The 18,960-nt window shown below is 43.4% G+C and overlaps 1 protein-coding gene across 8 annotated transcripts in view; it reads left to right on the top strand.

The window, feature by feature from the left end:
- The window catches only part of TRIM2 (tripartite motif containing 2), a 127,486-nt gene that overhangs the window by 58,594 nt on the left and 49,932 nt on the right, over positions 1-18,960 (top strand). Inside the window, exon 1 of one of the 8 annotated variants that reach the window (XM_039875928.1) lies at positions 13,211-13,442. The exons of the other annotated variants lie outside the window; for them this stretch is intronic. Within the exon in view, the coding sequence (XP_039731862.1) occupies positions 13,440-13,442 (3 nt within the window). The 5' untranslated portion in view covers positions 13,211-13,439. Of the gene's footprint in view, positions 1-13,210; positions 13,443-18,960 lie in introns of those variants that run through there. 8 annotated transcript variants of the gene reach the window in all.

Raw genomic sequence — 18,960 nt, 5'->3', positions numbered from 1 at the left:
CCTGGTGTCAAATTTCACTAAATTAAAAGTCTATACAACTGCTAATGATCTAACTTCCACTCTTCTGTGTTTGTTTTAGTGTCAGATTTTTATTGTCAAGGTCAATTCTGAAGATATGCAGCTGCTTAACTATGCAAAGTTGGTACAGTATTTAGCTTCCAGCCATTAAGTCCTATGTCTTTTTTTCCCTATTCCCAGGAGTCCGCCTTCTCTGTGAATCCCCCTCTAACAGGATGTCATGGTTTATTTTTTCCCTGCCCTTGGCCATGTGGATGGCTGAAGTTTTAACCTTTTAGTGCCCCCGTCCTTTGAGGCGGGCTTCCTGTATCTGGGCTATCTGGGGAACTCCTGCTCTTTGACTGAAGTGTTTGTTCAAAAACTCTATACTGTTGACTCTTTAAGCAGACCAGCTGTGCTAGGAGAGCGGTTTGTTATTTCTCGATACAGTGTTTTATTCTCACTTAGCAAGACCCCTGCTTGTTGTATTTTCAGTCGTTTCTGTTGTGGACCAGGCTCCACAGAAGTACCATCATCATCACCGAACCCAGCAGCCTGCACAGACCTCCAGCTCGTGAGGAAAGGGCACTGGAGCACATGGAGAGAGACGTGAAAGCTCCGGCCTGAGTCCTGCCTTGGCCTTTGCCACCGGCTAGTTGTATGGTGTGGAAGGAATCACGTCACCTCCCCAGACTTGTTTCTTTGTCTGTATGATCGCGATCAGACTGGATATGGCCATAGGGCTCTAGGTTCTTAGGAGAAGCCTCAGAGACCCATCGAAAATGAGAGATAAGCATGTTGGCAGGGCCACCAAAACCAGGACCAGTTCTTTAGAGAGTATTCAAAGCAAGAAAGGGAGTGGATCAGGAGTCTCCTGGGGTTAGGGGAGTGCATTGAGCCCCCTGTGGGACTGGGAAGTGATGCAGTTTATGCCCTTCATCCAGTCTGAGACTGCAGATCTGCTTGACAGAGGGGTGGCTCTTATCACCATGTGGTAGGGGAAGGATGAAGGAAAATGCCAGGTTCTTTGGCCTCCGACTTGCTTCTTGATGGGCAGGAAGGAGCATTGGGTGCAGTTGGGGACATCCTGGCGGGGGCTTCTCACCTGATGCCAGTTCCTCACTTTTTCCTTGCTAAAGAAGTCTTGCTTGCTTTCTTCATCAGAGAGCAGTTAAAACAAAGAGGCAATTCCTAAGGGAGCCAGCAGGTTACCTACGACTCAAACTATGTATACACATCCTTGCCTGGACCGTGTTCTTCCCAGAGGAGAGTCCCCACCAAGTTAGAGGGCATTACTGTGACATTCGACCTTGAGGATTGCTCAGCACTTCAATCTGGCTGGATGAGCAGGTTCTTTATCTAGTAATGGTAGCAGGACATGGATAACACATTGCTTTCAAAAGATATGCAAGAGCAGATTTGATTTCTGGAATGGCTTTATAAGAGAGATCTCGCATTCCCTTTGAGTCAAGGGAGACGAGTTTAATTATTAATTGCACTGTGCCAGGAATATGGCCTTTTTATTGCATTAGAGGAAGAATGGTCTGTGAGGAATTTGATATGAACTAGTCTAGAGAGTAAAACTCTTCCTAGATTGCAGTGGAAAGTAAAGCACAAAGTCCTACCTCCATCCGCCGATGCTTGAGGAGGTAGGGGAGGAGGCGAGGAAAGAAGGAAATTAGGAAGCACACGACGTTCCCTGGGAAATCTGACTGTTACATAATGAAGTCATTTGCGGTCTGATTTCCACGGTGGCGGGACGTGGCCTGTTTTCTGGCAGGTTTCTACTGTCCTTTCTCATTGTCCTGGGCCTTCTTCCCTTACCATACATTCTGTCTTTTCTCAGCCTGTGTGTGTAAAATTTAGGGGTGCCGTGGCCCTCTGTGATGTTTCTTACAGCTGTATTTCTCTGTGCACAGTACTGAGAAGTGAAGTACACGTAGTCAGTCCTTGTACCAATGGCAACAGCTTCCTTTGGTCTGCAAAATGCAGGGAGACGGCACATCCATGCAGCTGATCGTCTTTTCCATTTCTGTTTATTGTAGGCATTGCGTGCTTATTTAGGTCTGCTTGTGCACAGATAAATTGTAGATATCATGAGATATTTGCTGTCCTTGGCCTGGGTTTTGTTAGCCTTGTTAAAGTTAATAAGGCATGTACCTTAATATTTAGACACTGAATTAGGGTCTTATGTATCGACCAAGTAGATTGTCCTCCGAAGCAAAATCCATGAAAGGAAGTGCCAGCCATTTCGTTCATCTTGCTCCGGGGCGGGCAAACCACTGACTGGGGGCCAAATCCAACCCACGGCCTGTTTTTGTCTAGCCTGTGGGCTAAGCATCGTTTTACATTTTTACATGCTTGGAGGAAAAAAATCATAATACTCTGTGACATGTGAAATTTTATATCACATTTCACATTTTGGTGATTATAAATGCAGTTTTATTGGACCACAGCTATATTCCTTCACTTGGGGTAGCGTCTAAGGCTTTCACAAGACAACAAAGGAGCTGAGTAGTTGTGACAGATACTGTGTGGCCCACAAAGTCTAAAATATTTACTGTCAGGCCCTTTACAGAAAGAGTTGCCGACCTCTAGTCTTGAGTAATTAAAATGGCAGCATCTCTGAGTGTCACCGTGTGCCAGGCACTGCGCTGAGCATCTTTCAGGCAGTATCTTATTTAATTCTCGTAACAGTCCTGGGAGGTGTAACTCTTTTATCGTCATTTTACAGTGAAGAAAAGGAGAGTCGGGGAGGTTGACACCTGGTCAGTGTCAGAGCTTGGGTTTGCACACACATTTGTGTGATCCCAGTATCTGAATGTCCTTCACCACAGGATGCCATCCCAGTTGGCGGGAGCAACTCCCACAAGTGTCCTTGGCAGGGCTGAGTTAGAGGCCACAGATGGAAATTGTTTATTTGAGATAGGATTTACTTTTATTATTTATTATTTAACTGAGGTTTTATGTTTGTCTCTCTCCTGAGAGTGTATAAGTTCCTTAAGGATGTGACCAAATGTGGACCCCAGCACAGCACCCAGCACATAATAGAAGCTAAAGTAAAAGCTTGTCGATTGAAGGAAGCGGGGTGGAGAGTAGGGAGAGAGCAGGAGAATAGGGGCGGAAGGGAGACAGGAAGAGGAAACACGTTATCAAGGAAGAGCCAGAGGTTTCCCATGTTGGACCCCCAGGCCACAGATAGCTCCACCTGTGACCAAGGTGGCTTGGCCTGTACCAGGTCTCACGGGCATGGGCAGGATGCCTTGGGCCTGGCAGGCCCAGCACGACTGGTGTGCATACCTGCTCTACTGTGGCCTAGCTATTCCTATTCTCCTGCCCCTGCTGCACTCACCTCTGGTGGCATCGTGACTTCCTGGCATGCAGCCTGGACACACTGCCAACCCTTGAGGGAGAGAGCTGAGCCAGTCAGTATTTGCTCTGGAGCACGTCCATTCAGAGGAGGGTGTGAAAGTGAGGCCTCCCATTCTCATGTCCAGAGTCTATGACTTTCATTAAAGGGAGAACCTTTGACTCTGGAAAGCTGCCAAAAGGAATCATTTGTCTTCTTATCTTTTTAAGAAGGCCACTGACTCTAAAGGCAAGACATTGACCAGTGAGGACTGATTTCCAGGGGCCACTGACCAGCACAGAGCACCAGGCCTTGGTTGGCTTGAGCAGAGACCCTCTTCCTTCCTGGGGCTGGTTTGGGATCAGGAGTGTGAGGACTGACCAAGAGGAACAAAGTAGCTCTCCAGCCTCTTACTTAGCTGTCAAAGTCAGCTGAGACACCAGCGCCAAGAGGAAGAGAAGGCCAAGGGAGGCTGTGTCCATATATCCTTTCTGATTTTGCATGATTCTGTCCACTCTCATTTATTTATTTTATTTGGCATTAAAATAAATGCCAAATGGTGTGTACTATCAGTCTATTCATTCATCCAAAAAATAAATGTTTATTGAACCCCTACATGATTCAGGCTCTAGGAATATAAAAGTGACTCATTAGTCATTCCTAAAGGAACTCATAAATCTGATAGTGGCAATACAACTAGTACTACTACTATACTGATACATGTATTGACTGATTACTATATATCAGGCTCTGTGATAGGTTCTCTTCATAGACTAAACCATTTAATTTTCACAATAACCCTATACTGTAGGTTATTATCCCCATTATATAGATGAGGAGATTGAGGCACAGAGAGGTTAAATTAGTTAGTTATAAGTGGCAGAACCGAGATCCACCTGGCATGAAGGCCCATAGTTTCTATCGCTGCACTGCACAGCTTCTGATCACAGCAGCTGGAGACTCGCTGTGCGTTTAGCATGATGCTAAGGCACTTGCACACTATACCGTTTAGTCATCGTGACAGTTTATGAGGTAATATTTTACAAATGCACTTACTGAAGCAATGAGCAACCTGAATATAGAGCAAATACAGTTGTGTCTCCAGAGCCTGTGCCTTAATTACAGCTTCATGCTGACATTCGCTGTACGATTGTAATATTAGGATATAAGTGACCAATGTGGCATGATGCCACATCTGCTGCTTAGGGAAGTACTGTCTCCAGATTACATGTATGGGAGAGGCAGCCTCCCGCAGGTGACGTCAACTTCCACTGTCCTCAGATACCAAGGATATTGTGGAAGAGGAAAAATAATTTTCCTTTTTCCCTTCTAAGTTCTTCTGGAGGGTGTAATCATCAAATTGACATGAGACACATTAACAGGAGAAAATAACCAATTCTGTTATGTATATACATACAGGGGTTCCATAAAAATATGGGATCTGTGGACAAATCAGGCACTTAAAACTCATATGGCATCTTGAGCTAAGGAGAAGGGGGTGTGTGTGGTGGGGGCGTGGTTTGGGACTTCAAACGGGAGGAAGGCAATTCACGTGGAGATGGAAAAGCAAATGTTTGGTAAATAAATGTTTGCTGGGCCATCTTTAACAATAGGACTCAGAGAGACTTTGAACAAAAGGTCCTTGCTAGGTCCCTCCCGGTCTATTACACACTAAAGATTAAACTATAGTTACCTGTGAGGATAGCTCTTTTTCTGAAGCAGGTCCTCTATCTAAATTCTTTCAAGAAGTTAGGGGGAAGGAAGGTCAAAGGTTTTTCCTGAGTCTTCTATTTCCAAAAAATTACCAGCTTAAAATCATCTATATCCCCTAAAGGCATATTTTGGGGTGGCAAACTCTGCCTCTCCTCACTATCCCTGTACCAAGGTGCCAAGACGCCTACTTTAGTATCTCCCTCAGGTTAAAGCACCGAACTCTAGAAATCCTCCGTAAACTCAGGCACCTTAGGGAGGAGAAAGTCCCACCTTAACCCGCTAGCGCCACAGTCACTTTAGCTCAGACGCAGAACCCTCGCAGGGCTGGAAGGCAGGAGCGCCTCGCTTCCAGGAGGCGGGAAAGAGCCACCGCTGGAGCACGCACATTGCTGGAGGGGTTAGGCGGATCCCTGCGGTTGTGTTTACAGCAGTCACCGCAGGCCTGACTCTCCCTTCCCTCCCTTGACACTCTCATCGCCACCCCTCGAACCGGTTATTTTACAGTGATCCTGTTTCTCGGTGAGAAATAAGGTTAGAAGGAAACCCACGGAGAGGGGGGAAAAAAAGAGTTTCATATAACTGTGTAAGCCAAGCCTTGGACATCTCCGCGGAGGAGGTGCCTGCTTTGCTTTAGCGGGAGAGCTCGGCTCCCTCCCTCGGGGAGGAGCCTGTTGCCATAGAAACCACTGCCCAGCGTGGGGAGCGGCGAATGCCCTCCGGGCTCCGCCTGGCCTGCGCCGGGGCTGTCTGAGATGGGCCCGTATGTGTGATTATTACCTTTGAGTAGAGAGTCCTGAAAGTGGGATTATTTGGTCAACAGATATGAACATTTGGGAAGTTCTCTCTGATCTACGTACTGGTTTAAAAATAATCCACGTTATGGGACAGAGAGGAAGGAATGTGGGGGAGAGGAAGTCGGCGTCTCGTAAGGTATTATTAGTGGCACCCACGTGAGCCGCCTCGGGGCTCACGCCTGTGGGTCAGGCCTCGGCTCCGCCCAGCTCAGATCCGGCCTCGGCCTCAGCTTGGACAGTCGCTAAGGGAAATTTGCTTTATAGAATCCCTGACTCTAACTCCCAACCTGGTCGTCAGAGCTGCTGCGCTGATGGATTAAACAAGGTAAAACCGCCGAGGCAAGCGGGAACTTGGCACCGCCTTGAAGTTAACTGTCAAAATGAGAAGCGTGATCATGAAACTGAAGAGGAAAACGACTTGATACTGATGGGCTCCTCGGTGTGGACGTCAATGTAATTAGGAGTCCAGAGTTAGGACTGGAGGTTATCTTCCAGGCCTACTTAGGACTGATAAAGGCAACTTTGCTTTTCTTTCTTTTTTTCTTTTTTTTAATTTCTAGCAATTCCCCCCCACCCCCCGCCATTTTATTTATTTATAGACAGACAGACAGCCAGAGAGTCATCTTTGGATTAGCCAGGCCAAACAATGGCAAAAACAAAAGAGTGTTTTGTTGGCTTGCTTTTGCTTTTTATTTCTGTGCCTGTCAGACTAAGATAAAGAGTAAGGAAGGGGTAGCATGCTGCTGAGGAGTTTGATGTATCAGCAGATGGCCAAGCCTGGTGTTTTGCTTCAGTCTTCTCTATAAAGGATCTCTTCAGGCTGAGAAGGAGTTTCTGAAGGCTAATGAGAAGGAACTCACCAGGGTGGGCCAGCAGCACAGCTGGGGTTGTGGGCTCAAGCTGTCAGACTCACAAGACACAAGCAGGCTTTAATCTCATAATATAGTTAGTAAGTACTGGCAAAGGATACAAAGCAGGAGATGTACCACCTTCATCTCATCAGGAGGCTCACAAGCTTCCTTTGCCTCCTCATCTGCTTGGGGTATGTACCAGGGATGACAGCCAAGGGGTGTGGGATCACCTTCATACATAGAAGTCATAGCCCCTTTTACCTGCCAATCTTTTATGCCATCCTAGTTATGTAGCTACCTAACAGCTCCGTTAATGCACACCACAAGTGAGGCAGACGCGACATTCCCTGTTTATCTTACCTCTACTGTATCAAGGAGACAGGGCTGTGGGAAAACCAGGTCATTCTCAGATGGGCCTGCATCAGCCCAGGCCTCATGTTAACCTTTTACCGACGGTAGGTGTTGTGGGTTAAATTGTGCCCCTCGACAAGGTATGTGGAAGTCCCAAACCTTAATACCTATGAATGTGACCTTATTTGGCGATAGGGTCTTTGTAGATGTAATCAAGTTAAGGTGAAGTCATACTCTGTGAGGGTGGGCCCCAATCCAGTATGACAGATGTCCTTCTAGAAGGAAAAAACAGATACAGGGAGGGGAGTGCCATGTAGAGACACACGGAGAAGACAGGCATGTAACCACAGAGGAAGATGCACCTACCAGCCACAGAATGCCTGGGGCTACCAGAAACTGGAAGAGACAGGAAGCATCTTTCCCTAGGTTCTTTGGAGGGCTCTTGACACCTTGATTTTTGTGCTTCTAGCCTCCAGAAGTATGAGAGAATAAATTTGTTATTATAAGACATCTCACTCTGTGGTACTTTGTTCCAGCGGCCCTAGGAAACACATATAGGAGGTAAAAATAGAAAACCCAGTTGTTCTAAATAAATGTTAAATCTTCTGGCTTCAACAAATGACGTTCCAGGTTTTTGAAAAAATATATAGCTATGATTGCCAAATCATAGACCCTGATTTTTATGAGATCTTAGGGAAGAGGTGAGTTTCTTAAAAACTGGAGATAGGGGGAAAAAAAACCCACTTTCCATGTACAATGATCCAACCCACAAATTGTAGGCTAAGGGACAGATTTTATAGAGGATTATTAGAGGGATGGTTTACAAGCACCTAGAAAAGAAAGCATCCTGGGTTCTATAAAAATAAATGATACCAGGCCAGCTGGAATTTCTTTTTTGATAGGGTTATTAGACATGAATTTTAGTTATCTGTTCAGTATGATTCAACATGACAAGAAAGGTAAAATGAACTCAGAGGTCATTAGGAAAAGTATAGGGCCTACGTCAAAGAAACAATGGTCTCGCTCTATTCTGTGCTAAGCAGACCCTACCAGATTAGGTCATCAATCCTGAGCAGCACCTTAGGAAACACAAAGTCTAGAGGGGCTACAAAGATACTGGGCAGGGAGTTGGGGGTGCTCGAGCTGAGTCACTTTTACTGCAAACACTCCACCTGTCTGGGAAAGGCTACCCTGACACCTGAGACCCAACCAACACGACTGTGGCTTGGAGGCAGGAAACTGTTTCCAAGAGTGATCTTAAGACGTCTTTTTGTGTCTTATTTATTTTTGTATCACAAGTGCCTCGTACACCACCAGGCACGTAATTATTTGTAAAATGTGTAGCATTAAATGATAATCCCAAGGGCAGGCCAGTTCTGGCGTGAGTTCCTGGGTTGTGACTGGATCAGCTGGTTTCCAGGTTGATCCATTTCTATCCACATCACCTTTTCAGATTAAGGCCGCCTTGGACCTTCTCTCTTCTTAAGGACACTTAAAGGGCAGATTCTTTCTGCTTCATCACCATTATTTTCAAACAATCCTGTTTGGTCTAGGACCTCCCCACAGCCACTAAAGAATGATTCCTAACCCCCAGTGTGCAGGGGCCTCTCAGGGCCACTGCCAATACAGAGGAAGGAGCCTCTCGGGGTTCAAGCCAAACCAGCCACCCAGACTGACTGTAAAAAGTCTGGACTGGCTGGAAGGAGCATGGTTTTGAGGGGCTGCACCTGGAGTGCTGTGAAATCCAGCATGACAACATCTCTTATCCAGTTGCTCAAGCCCAAACTGAAGGCTGGAAATAATTGTTCCTTATCATCTTGTTTTAGAAGACCATTGGGCATTAATTTTCATAAGGGTTTTCAAAAGCAAAGATAAGAAAAACTAAATAAAGATTGCATTAGGCAGAGTTTCTACGCTCTGATTTCCGGTTATCTCCTTTTAGTTGAGTGTATTTCTCTCGCACTGGAACACATCACCTCTCTAATCAGCTGGCTTTGTTCCACTGTGGAATTGCCTGATAACTGTTTCTGCTTTGGCCCATCCTTGCGGGGCACACTGGCACACTGAAGGAGGAACTATGCTAGTCACAGGACTTGAACTCTAATTTACCTCTACTACATAATGGCGACTCCACTGTGGGCTGGTCATGTAACCTTTCCGAACCTCAGTTTCCACTAAGATAATAATTGCGACGGCTCTGTTCCTGGGTTTGCTTTGCTTTTATTATAAAGGTGCTTTCTAAATTATAAATCACCAGTCAGATATGAAGAATCGTGTCTTCCTGGTGGTCTCTGATCCAACTGTTTTCCAATTCTGAGATAATCATTTACTTTTACATCATGTTATGTCTACTCATTTGTAGAAGAGTTTTTGGCATTCTGCATCTATGTATTGGGCACCTACCATGTGACAGGCACTGCAGTAGGGGCTGGGGACTTAGAGGTAAAAGATGGAGCAGTCAATTAATTTCCAGCAAGAAAGGCTATGGAGCACACATGAGTGGCACCCAGTGCAGACCAGGGCAGGAGGGTCTGGGTTGCAGGAGTTGTTGGAGACTCCTCCCGAAAGTGAGTGGTGTCCTTGCTGAGTGTTGAAGGATTTGAAGACATTGACCAGGGGAAGGAGGTGATGAGAACGTTCCTGGCCGAACAATTGGCACGTGAGCCTTGAGACCGGTGTTTCTCAAAGTGGGTGCTATTGGCAGTTTGAGGGGACAAATGTTCTTCTATGAGACTCTACCATGCACTGGAGGGTGTTGGGCATCCCTGCCCCTAGGCACTAAGTGTCAACAGTACCTCCTCACTGCCCCCCCTCAAATACACAATCAGTACAACAGCCAAAAATGTCCTTTCACATTTCCAAATGCAGAACCCCCTCCCCCACTCCATCAGGGGGGTTGGTGTCATTGCTTAGGTGAGAACCACTGCTGAAAAATATATATGGTGGCATGTCTTAGGAACCAGAGTATGACTGGGGAGCACAGAAAGTGGGGAAAAAATGAGGAAGGCATAGGCCTGATCATAAGTGGTCTTATGTGCCATCTTCAGGAGTTTACTTTCTAGGAGCAATTTCCTTGATTGGGGAGTGATAGACTGTATATAAAGGGTTTTGGCACATAACAGGTGGTCAGTAAATTTCATATCTCTGTCTCCCAGGATCCTGCCAAACCTGGTCTAGTTAGCACATGTCCTATTCCTATGCATATGCACCGTCTGTATACTTCCCGAGTGTATATCGCAGTCAAACTGGCGAATGACAGTTAAGTCTCTAACGTCTGTTCAACTGGAAGGAAACAGTGGGGAGAGCAAGACAGCTCCAAGGCTTTGGTAAGGTGGACAGCTAACTCACTCCCCAGGATCTTAGACACTTCTCTGCTATTGCAGCATCGCTGTCTGGCTGCTTAAGGTCTCAATACAAGCACACCCCAACTGAGAAAGAAACCGCGCTGTTATATACCAGCAGCCACTACCACCACTGGGGCCAGGGAGTGCCAAGGGGAAGATGCTGTGACCTGCTAACACGTCAGGCCCAGCTTATAAACAATTGGTTTATTTACCAAGATATGTGCTAAGAATAAGGCTGCATTTTTCTATAATAAACAATGTTATATGTGTTAAATTCCTGGCCGAGCCCTAAACCCACTAACTCAGACAGTAGTTAAGCCATCATGATGAGGAGGTTTGGAACCAAACTGTCCTCTGTAATGCTGTTTCCTGGGAGGAGCTATTCCCAATCCCAGGAAAAGATCAGAAACACATATGACCCCCATTCGCTCTACCTCTTGCTGGGCTCTGGCCACACTGGACAAGCACTCTCAGTTCCTGTGAGCCATCTCTTGCCTCCAAGCCTTTGCCTGTGCTGTGTTCCATGCCTGAAATGTGCGCCATTCTTCCCCATCCCGGCATGTCCCTCCTGTGGGCTCCAGAGCATCTACTTGATCTTGCGGTCATAGCACTTACCCCTCCAAACTGCAATTGCCTGTGCACTCATCTAGCTCCCACACTGCTCGTCCTTCCGGAGGGCTCACTCCTCCTCTTCTCTGTATTCTCAATGCCTATTCAGTGCCTGGCATACACTAGACATTCAATAAGTGTTTCTCGGAATGAATGATTGAATGAGTAGGGGAACCTTCTTTGACTGTAAATGCAGCAATAAGACCAAGGATCTCTCCCTCTTCTCCATCATCTGCAGAGCACAGAGTCTGGGCTGAGTGGGGGGAGAGAAGAAGAGATCAGGAGAGAGGATGTCCTGGGGGAGGGGTCGGCATTTGATGAATTTGGCTATGGGACAGGCTCAGCAGCACAAATGAGAAGAGGGGACTCTTGTTGTAGCAAGCCAGGCACCTTTGTGAGGGCTCGTCTTAGGAAGAGGACATTATAAATGGAGTGGAAGTAGTCTGCCTGTAGGTTCTAATTATATTGTAAACTTCTAAAACAGAGCAAGTGTCCACACCAACACCTATATACAGCAGCATTATTTACAGCAGCATTATTCATAACAGCCAAAGAGTGGAAACAACCCAAATGTCCATCAACTGACAGATGGGTAAACAAAATGTGCTATATCCATACAATGGAATATTTTCAACCGTAAAAAGGAATGAAATACTGATATATGCTACGTGGATGAACCTCGAAAACATTATGCTAAGTGAAAAAAGCCGGACACCTAATCATATTACATGATTCCATTCATATGACTGGCCAGAATAGGGAAATCTATGGGGACAGAAAGTGTGTTAGTGGTTTCTTAGGACTGTGGAGAATGGCAAGGTAGGGGATGATAGCTAAAGGGTACAGGGTTTCTTTTTGAGGTAATGAAAAGGTTCTAACACTGACTGTAGTGATGGTTGCTCACATCCATGAATATACTAAAAGCCATTGAATTGTACAGTTTAAATGGGTGAATTGTATGGGATTGGTTTATATCTCAATAAAGCTGTTAAAAAACAAAACTTCTAAAGCAAGGCTTTCGAGAACTGTGGACCACCTGGAATAGCATGCTGAAATTGTCATGTCTTTGCATTTTCCTGGGTCTGTCCATTTCACTGGATTCTCTGTGACACCCCTGCCCCCTCCCACTAAAGATAATCACTGCTCTGCAGAGCCGAGTGCTCCTTCACAGGCAGGGTTCAGTGCAATCCCTGACTGCATGGAAAGAATGTGACGAATATTAATGTAATTGAATATGCAAATTGACTATCTTATTATTTAAATGATTAATGTCCACTTTTAAACTAGTAACTCGCCAAGGAATAGAATGCAATGTGATTCCATAACTACCTTCATTGCTGTAGAAAAGGGAATGGCTGTCAATTCTATTATGACACGTATGACTTTTTTATTCTACAGTATTAACTGTAATGTGAGGATCTAATCATTTTTATGGATACTTGCTGATCATTTTTAAGTTATTAAAACCTTTTAAAATAAGTTTAATGACTTGATAGAAAATCAAGTTATGGATATATGTAAAGTTTGTCAAGTTTGTCAACTTTAACTGAAAACTTTTGCGTCATCAGAAAAGCACCAGGTTCTGTCCATCCCCTGAAGCAAATAAATGTACTTTATAATTTTTTTCTGAATGATTAGAACCACACACACACAACAGAGAAATGTCATTTGCATTATTTGTCTTTGTGAAACTGTGCTTTATTTCCTGGGCAAATACTAAGAGAGGAAAAGGAAGTAGAGGCTTGTTCAACTAAGCTGTTTTGCATTTTTTTAAATTTGCATTTGTGTCTCAAGCTACTTGAAAAGTCTAAAAAAAGGAGACCATCTTTTTCTCTAAAGGAAGTAAGTGTGTGCTCTCACATTCGCCCAGCACTCCTTTAAAATTGAACTTTTCGTACTGATGAGGTACCATATGTCCATTTTCTTTTTTTCCCTAGTATCCCTTTTGCTTATCAGCACACCCCCTTTCGGATTTGTAACACTCACGGTGCCTGTCCTGGCTGCGCTGCGACGCGCCGGGAGACATGCCTCTCCCTGGGTTGATCGTGCAGTCACATTCTGGGGATGGACCTCAGCGGCCCAGCACCAGAGCATGGAAACAGCTGACTGCTGACTCAGAGGGGAGAGCAAGCCACCCACGAATCTCATTGCAGCTCGCTGCTGCATCCCTATCCCATAATCCCTTGCTTGGTTTGCTGCAGTCCTTTCAACAGACGCTGAGTGAGAAAAAGATGTCCTGTAAGATAAAGATTGATTGGTTTAAATGCCGAAAGGGGTCTCCCACTTGTTAAGGACCCAGAAACATTCCTGCGGACTTGCCTGAGCCTCCTCTCATTTCCTCCATTTTTCTCTTCCTCTGTTCTGTTCATGAACTGGCACATCACTCCATAGAGCAGAAGATATGCTGGGCTTCTGATGATGGCTGCACTGCATGGTAGGGAATTTTAACCCGTCTCCTTCCTTGCATGATGCTTCCTAACTCGAGAGGTTAGCTAAACGCGCATTGTTCTTTCGGATTCTCGCGGAGCTGCAACGACATGTTTAGGAGGGTTTAATGCTTTGCTTCGTTGATTAGTTTGTCTGCAGAAATGGATAAGGTCCCAAATGTTCAGATTGCTTAGTATTATACCAGGTGGGCAAACTGATTTCTTCTGCTTTCTCTCTGTTCCGGCCCTCCTACCCTACCCCACCTTCCCTCTCACGGTGATGCTGCATGCTCTGTAACTACAAGATAGAGGGAGACCCGCTCTTTGCTTAAACAAAGGCACCATGAATTAACAAGAATAAGGGAGAAAGTCATGCAAGATTTTCTTATCAAGTTTTTAATGTGATCTAACTAGACTTTTATTTCTACTAGCTTTTATTTTAATGTGCATCCTGGCTTATTTTAAATAGGTTTTCCCCTGCCTCTGTTGGGTACCAAGATAGAGATGGAATACTTAATTTGCAGGATTCCTTCCTCCATACCCCAGGGTGGAGGAGAATGTGCGATTCGACCCTTCCCCCACCCTGTCCTCTATTAGAGAACCCTGGGGTGAGTGGCATGGTTCCCAGTTACCATTGGAAACCCATTCATTCATAATGCATGACTAGACCTTCTGAATTCCGAATGCCATTGATGATCAGCAAATATACAAGAGACGATTTGGGTTGTTTTTTTTTTTTTCCCCTGACATTTTTTCCTGCTTTAGAAGTAGACTGAAATCTGGGTGGAGTTCAATGGTACTGTTACAGAGAAAAGAAAATCCTTGGGTTGGAGCTTAGGCTTGTTTCTTGAAACAGTGGGCATTATCTTTGTATCTGAGAGCTTTTTCTGCAAGTGTGCCCCACCCTGTCAGTATTCCTTATTTTGGGGGGATAGGAGAGAAAGTAGGAAGGCTAATTATTTAAAACTGAAATTGAATGTTAAGTGGATTTCTGAACCAAAAGATGAAATGATATTTCTGTCTTAGATCGTTTCACTGTCATAGATTTAAGAAACAGATCTAGATTAAGAATGAGGCATTTAAAAAATTTGTAATTCTTTGGCTTAGATCATATTATGGCACTTTTATTCCTCGCGAACTGTTAGAGGTCTTCCTTTTCTTAAACTGAAAAAATTAGAATATGTAAGGAGAGCCATTTGTTTGCCCATGTTCTTAAATTGATTTCTCAAGTATTAGAATTCCATGCTGCCTGGGGTGAACCTATGTCTTGGTGCCTTTCATTATTATTTTCCCGCAGATGCTTTAGCAGCACAGTTCCTAACCCTCTGTAATGTTAAATAATGCACGCCCCTCCCCAGCAAGCACACAATGCGAAGTTTCATGTGTGCCCTGATATGGGAAAGCAGCTTTCTGTTGCAGAGAGGCTAGTAGTGGCCTTTCCCCACCCCGTAAGTATTCCTTTCCAATTTTCTCCTAGAAATATACAAGTGATTTGCATCGGAGAGGTTAAAACACGGTCGAATGTAAAAAGGTTCTCGTCTGATAGAATGTACTGCTTTAAGGAATATGAATGCAGCATATGTAACCCACACATTTTTTTAGCATTTTATTTTATTTCAAGTATATAGTACATTGGTTAGATATTTATATAGTTTATGAAATGATGTCCCTGATTACTCTATTATAACCCACACATTTTTAAAATGGAGAATAAAATCTATATATATTTTCCACCATATTTAATATTATAGTCTTGAGATGGCTTACTTTCCTTTATGTATATGATAAAAGCTTAGTGGATTTTGTTGGCATGTGAAATGAAGTAAAAGTACTCATTCTTTGTCTCACTAAGAAATGAAAATGTCCTTCATTTGGATATCTTTAGACATTAATTTCTCCATACATATAACTTTCTTTTATCTGACTTCATTAAGTAGAAAAAAAACTAAATATGTAGCAATTTAAAAAATTTAACTAAGTTTAATTTTTAAGACTTCTTTGTGCCTCTTTTCATTATCTCTCTGATAAAACTGACTTTAACCAAACATTTGTACATATTATTGAAATGTATAGAAAAGAAATACTTTCTAATTTTAAAAAATTTGCTGCTAAATTATTTACTATCAGTTTTTTTTTCTTTCAAAATGTGACTGAATTACTTTTAATTGGGGCAAAATTATAATTTGCACACATCTGTAATTGCTTTTTTTAAAAAAAAAAACCTCGATGCCATCTGTGCCCCTTTATTACTTATATAAGGGTTTTAGTGTCAGAGTAGAATTTGGTCTATAATGGGGTTGGCTATCATTGTGCAGGTTGTCTGAATTTAACAGATCAGGTTTCCTCCTAGAATTTAGAGGTTTACATTAGACCAAATACTGAGGAATAAATGAGCCCAGTATCATTATTTAAATAGCATCATTGAAGAAAGTATTTATTACTGCTTTTTGCAGTCCAGTCTTTCTGTCTTTTACTTCCCCCTCTCTGTGTTCATATTCTCACTAGCTGCCATTTCTCCATTCAGTGCTTTTTATTCTTCTTCTTGAAAATGTATAGTTTATGTGGACATTTATTCTAATCAACAACAGAATTAAATAATATGCTTTTTATTAACCAGGGGCAAAAAGGGGGTTGCTGTTGCAGGCCTGTGTCTTTTGAAGTTCAGATGTGATGTAGAACAAATTTCTCCCTCTTACTTGCTAACCTCTCCCAGCCCCTGGAGCATAGGGCCTTGGCTGTCCTCTACTTTTTTTGTGTGGTCCCAGAATATTCAGCTTCTTTGTGCAGTTCCCAAGGAAAGCAAGGAAGAAGACTTGGCAAGGCGATGGTTGTGGGGAGAGGAGACCCCACTCTTCCTGACTGCCCCAGGCTACTGTAAGATGAATGTCAAGTAGCCTGACCGCTTAATACTCCATTACACAGACCTAGCCTTCTGGAAGTTAAAAAACCCTGAAGCAAATCTTAAGAACCGACTGCAAAAGATGAGGACTTTTATGAAGAGAGCAATGGCAAACAGTTATCTACGCGAAGGAAAGAGATAGAGGAAATAGGCATAAATATCATAAAAACAAGTTGGGGACTTAGCTTGTAAATCAACTTCCATATAGCAAAACCCAACAGTCTAGTGAAGCTGTCTTACCTCTGACCTTGGAAATAAGAAGAAAACCTCTTGGAAACCTTGGGCACATCCTTGCCTTTAGAAGTTAAAGTGAATGGAACGCTCCCCCCACCACACACTCACCCGCCTCCTCCCCTAACCCCCTCACACATATACTGTCAGGAAAGATATTGCATCTGGCCTTCTAATTTGCAAAATGGCCCATTTGGGATAGCAGCTTGATTAAGCCGGATATAGGTCACCCTTTAATTTCACTGAAGATTGTCCTCTTTTCTTTCCTCTAGTTGAGTCCTCAGTCACAATGCAAGTTCAGTTGTAGGTGAATGATAATATGCTCACAAACTTTAAAAAATAAAAGTATCTTGCTTTTTAAATCATATTTTAGCCCGCGCCTTGAGCTTGAGGTACTACCTGTCCTGGCAGGTGAAAGGCAGCACATTGTGAGTTATAGATAATCCTAAAGGTTCAAGATTTCCTTTCCTTCTCAAGATTTTTAACTTCTCGAGAAGCTGATACTAGCATGTCCACACCGCTGTCATTGGTCCAAGAACAATACAAAAATGTAACCATATAAATAAATAAATTCAGCTAAGTGGCAACAAAAAGGAAGAGTAATCCAGGAATGCCATAAAAGTTAACAATGAAAAAGGAATCTTGTGCCTTTACGATGCTATAGAATCAAATATGCTCGCTGCCTCTTATCCACAAATCACATGTTAAATTTTTATTTCCTCCCAAAATAATAAATAATAAAAGAAAAATTTATTTTTCAAAGGAATCTTGACCCGTTTCTCAGCCTGGTTTCCTAGAGCAGCCAGACAAGTTTTCACCTACTCTTTCCCCTTCTGCTTGTCAGTTTGGCTTTTCTCTTCTTCTTCTCGCTCTTCCTCACTCTGGTGTCAGCGAGTGTCAGCGATAAAGAGTTTGGAGAGTTTTCTGAACTACATGGTATAATTTGGGGTGGGAAATGTGGTCTTAACCTTAGGATTGTGGACGCAGGCATTTTTTTTTTCTTTCATCTCCTATCAAGTTCTCCTTTTCCAATGGGTCATAATTTCCACTGAGTTGTAGAGATTTCAGAAAGTGAGCCAGGAAAAATACCACAGATGATGAGAGGAAAGAAATGCTGGGACGGGGTTTTTCTATGCCCGACAATTTTGTTATGTGATTGTCGCGTTGTTTTTACACACAACAAGCTGTGTTTAGCTGGTAAGCTCCCGCTAATAAGGAATTTATGTGTCAACTTTCTTAGACTTTTAATTTCCATGCATATGTGTCCTCAATAGTTCTCAATTTCTTTTCCTGCATTTGTGAGTATGTTAACATATGTCACTATTTATCTTATGGATGATGGCTTATGTTGCTAAGCGTTAGACTATCACATGAGGGGTTAGGGACTGTCAGATGCAAGTGAAAACATTTGCATGACTGATAATGCCCATGCTCTTTACGTAATTCGGTAAGTGCTCCTCTTTTCTGATGCTGGGACTGAGTCCATTCCCATGATATGCTTCATTCATTCAGTTCAGTAAAAATAATAATATATACTGTCTAGGAGCTGGGACTACTGCAGTGGGCAATCAGACAAAAATCCCTACATCTTAGTGGGTTGGGGGAGGAGACAATATGCAAAATAAATACATTACATGCTATGTTAGAAAGTGACCAGTGCTATGGAGAAAACTATAGCCAAGAAGCGGGTAGCACATGTTAAGGGATTGGGGGCAAGTTTCAATTTTAAACAGAATGGTCAGATTAAGGTGATATTGAGCAAAGCTGGAGATGGGGAGTGAACCCTTCTGTAAGCAGTGCTGTTGGTTTTCCATCCTCCCCACGTAAAAGCTCTCATAGCTGGTTAAGGTCAATATCACACTCATGTTGGCTATTCATGCAATTTTCAAATGGCTCTACCTGCTTTCACTTCTCTACCTTTTCCTTTCTATTGGCCTCTTATTAGTGTGTCTGGGGCTAGTTCCTGCATCCAAAAACATTTGGGCTCTTTCAGAGACAAAGTCCACCCCATGCGTGTTTTGACATCCATCTCTCCAGAAATTAATTATGTTGATCTCCGATAGAATAATTCTATATCCTGATCTCCTTCATTTTCATGCACTTGTTTCTGCTGGTTGTATGCGTTAAGAAGGATCTTTGACACTTCAGAAACCAAGATAGGGAAAGAAGACCAGCCGAGCATCTAGATGAGTATTTATTGCTTTCGTAATTGAGAAGACCAGAAATTGTGCTCCTGCCCAAACACTTTGATTAAAGGCTGTCCTATATTTTGTGTCTATTCCTCGAAGCGTAGTCAGACCGATGGAAGGCTTCCCATGGTGCTTATTAGCATGTTCTGGGCCTGCATTTTTCTAAGCGTATTATCCCTTTAGGAGCAGTCAAATTGTCTTCCTGTT

Source organism: Pteropus medius, unplaced genomic scaffold (genome assembly GCF_902729225.1).
Source record: "Pteropus medius unplaced genomic scaffold, Ma_sr-lr_union100, whole genome shotgun sequence".
Taxonomy (NCBI): Eukaryota; Metazoa; Chordata; class Mammalia; order Chiroptera; family Pteropodidae; genus Pteropus; species Pteropus medius.
The sequence above is the reverse complement of the archived record's forward strand: the minus strand, read 5'-3'. Positions and strand labels throughout refer to the sequence as shown.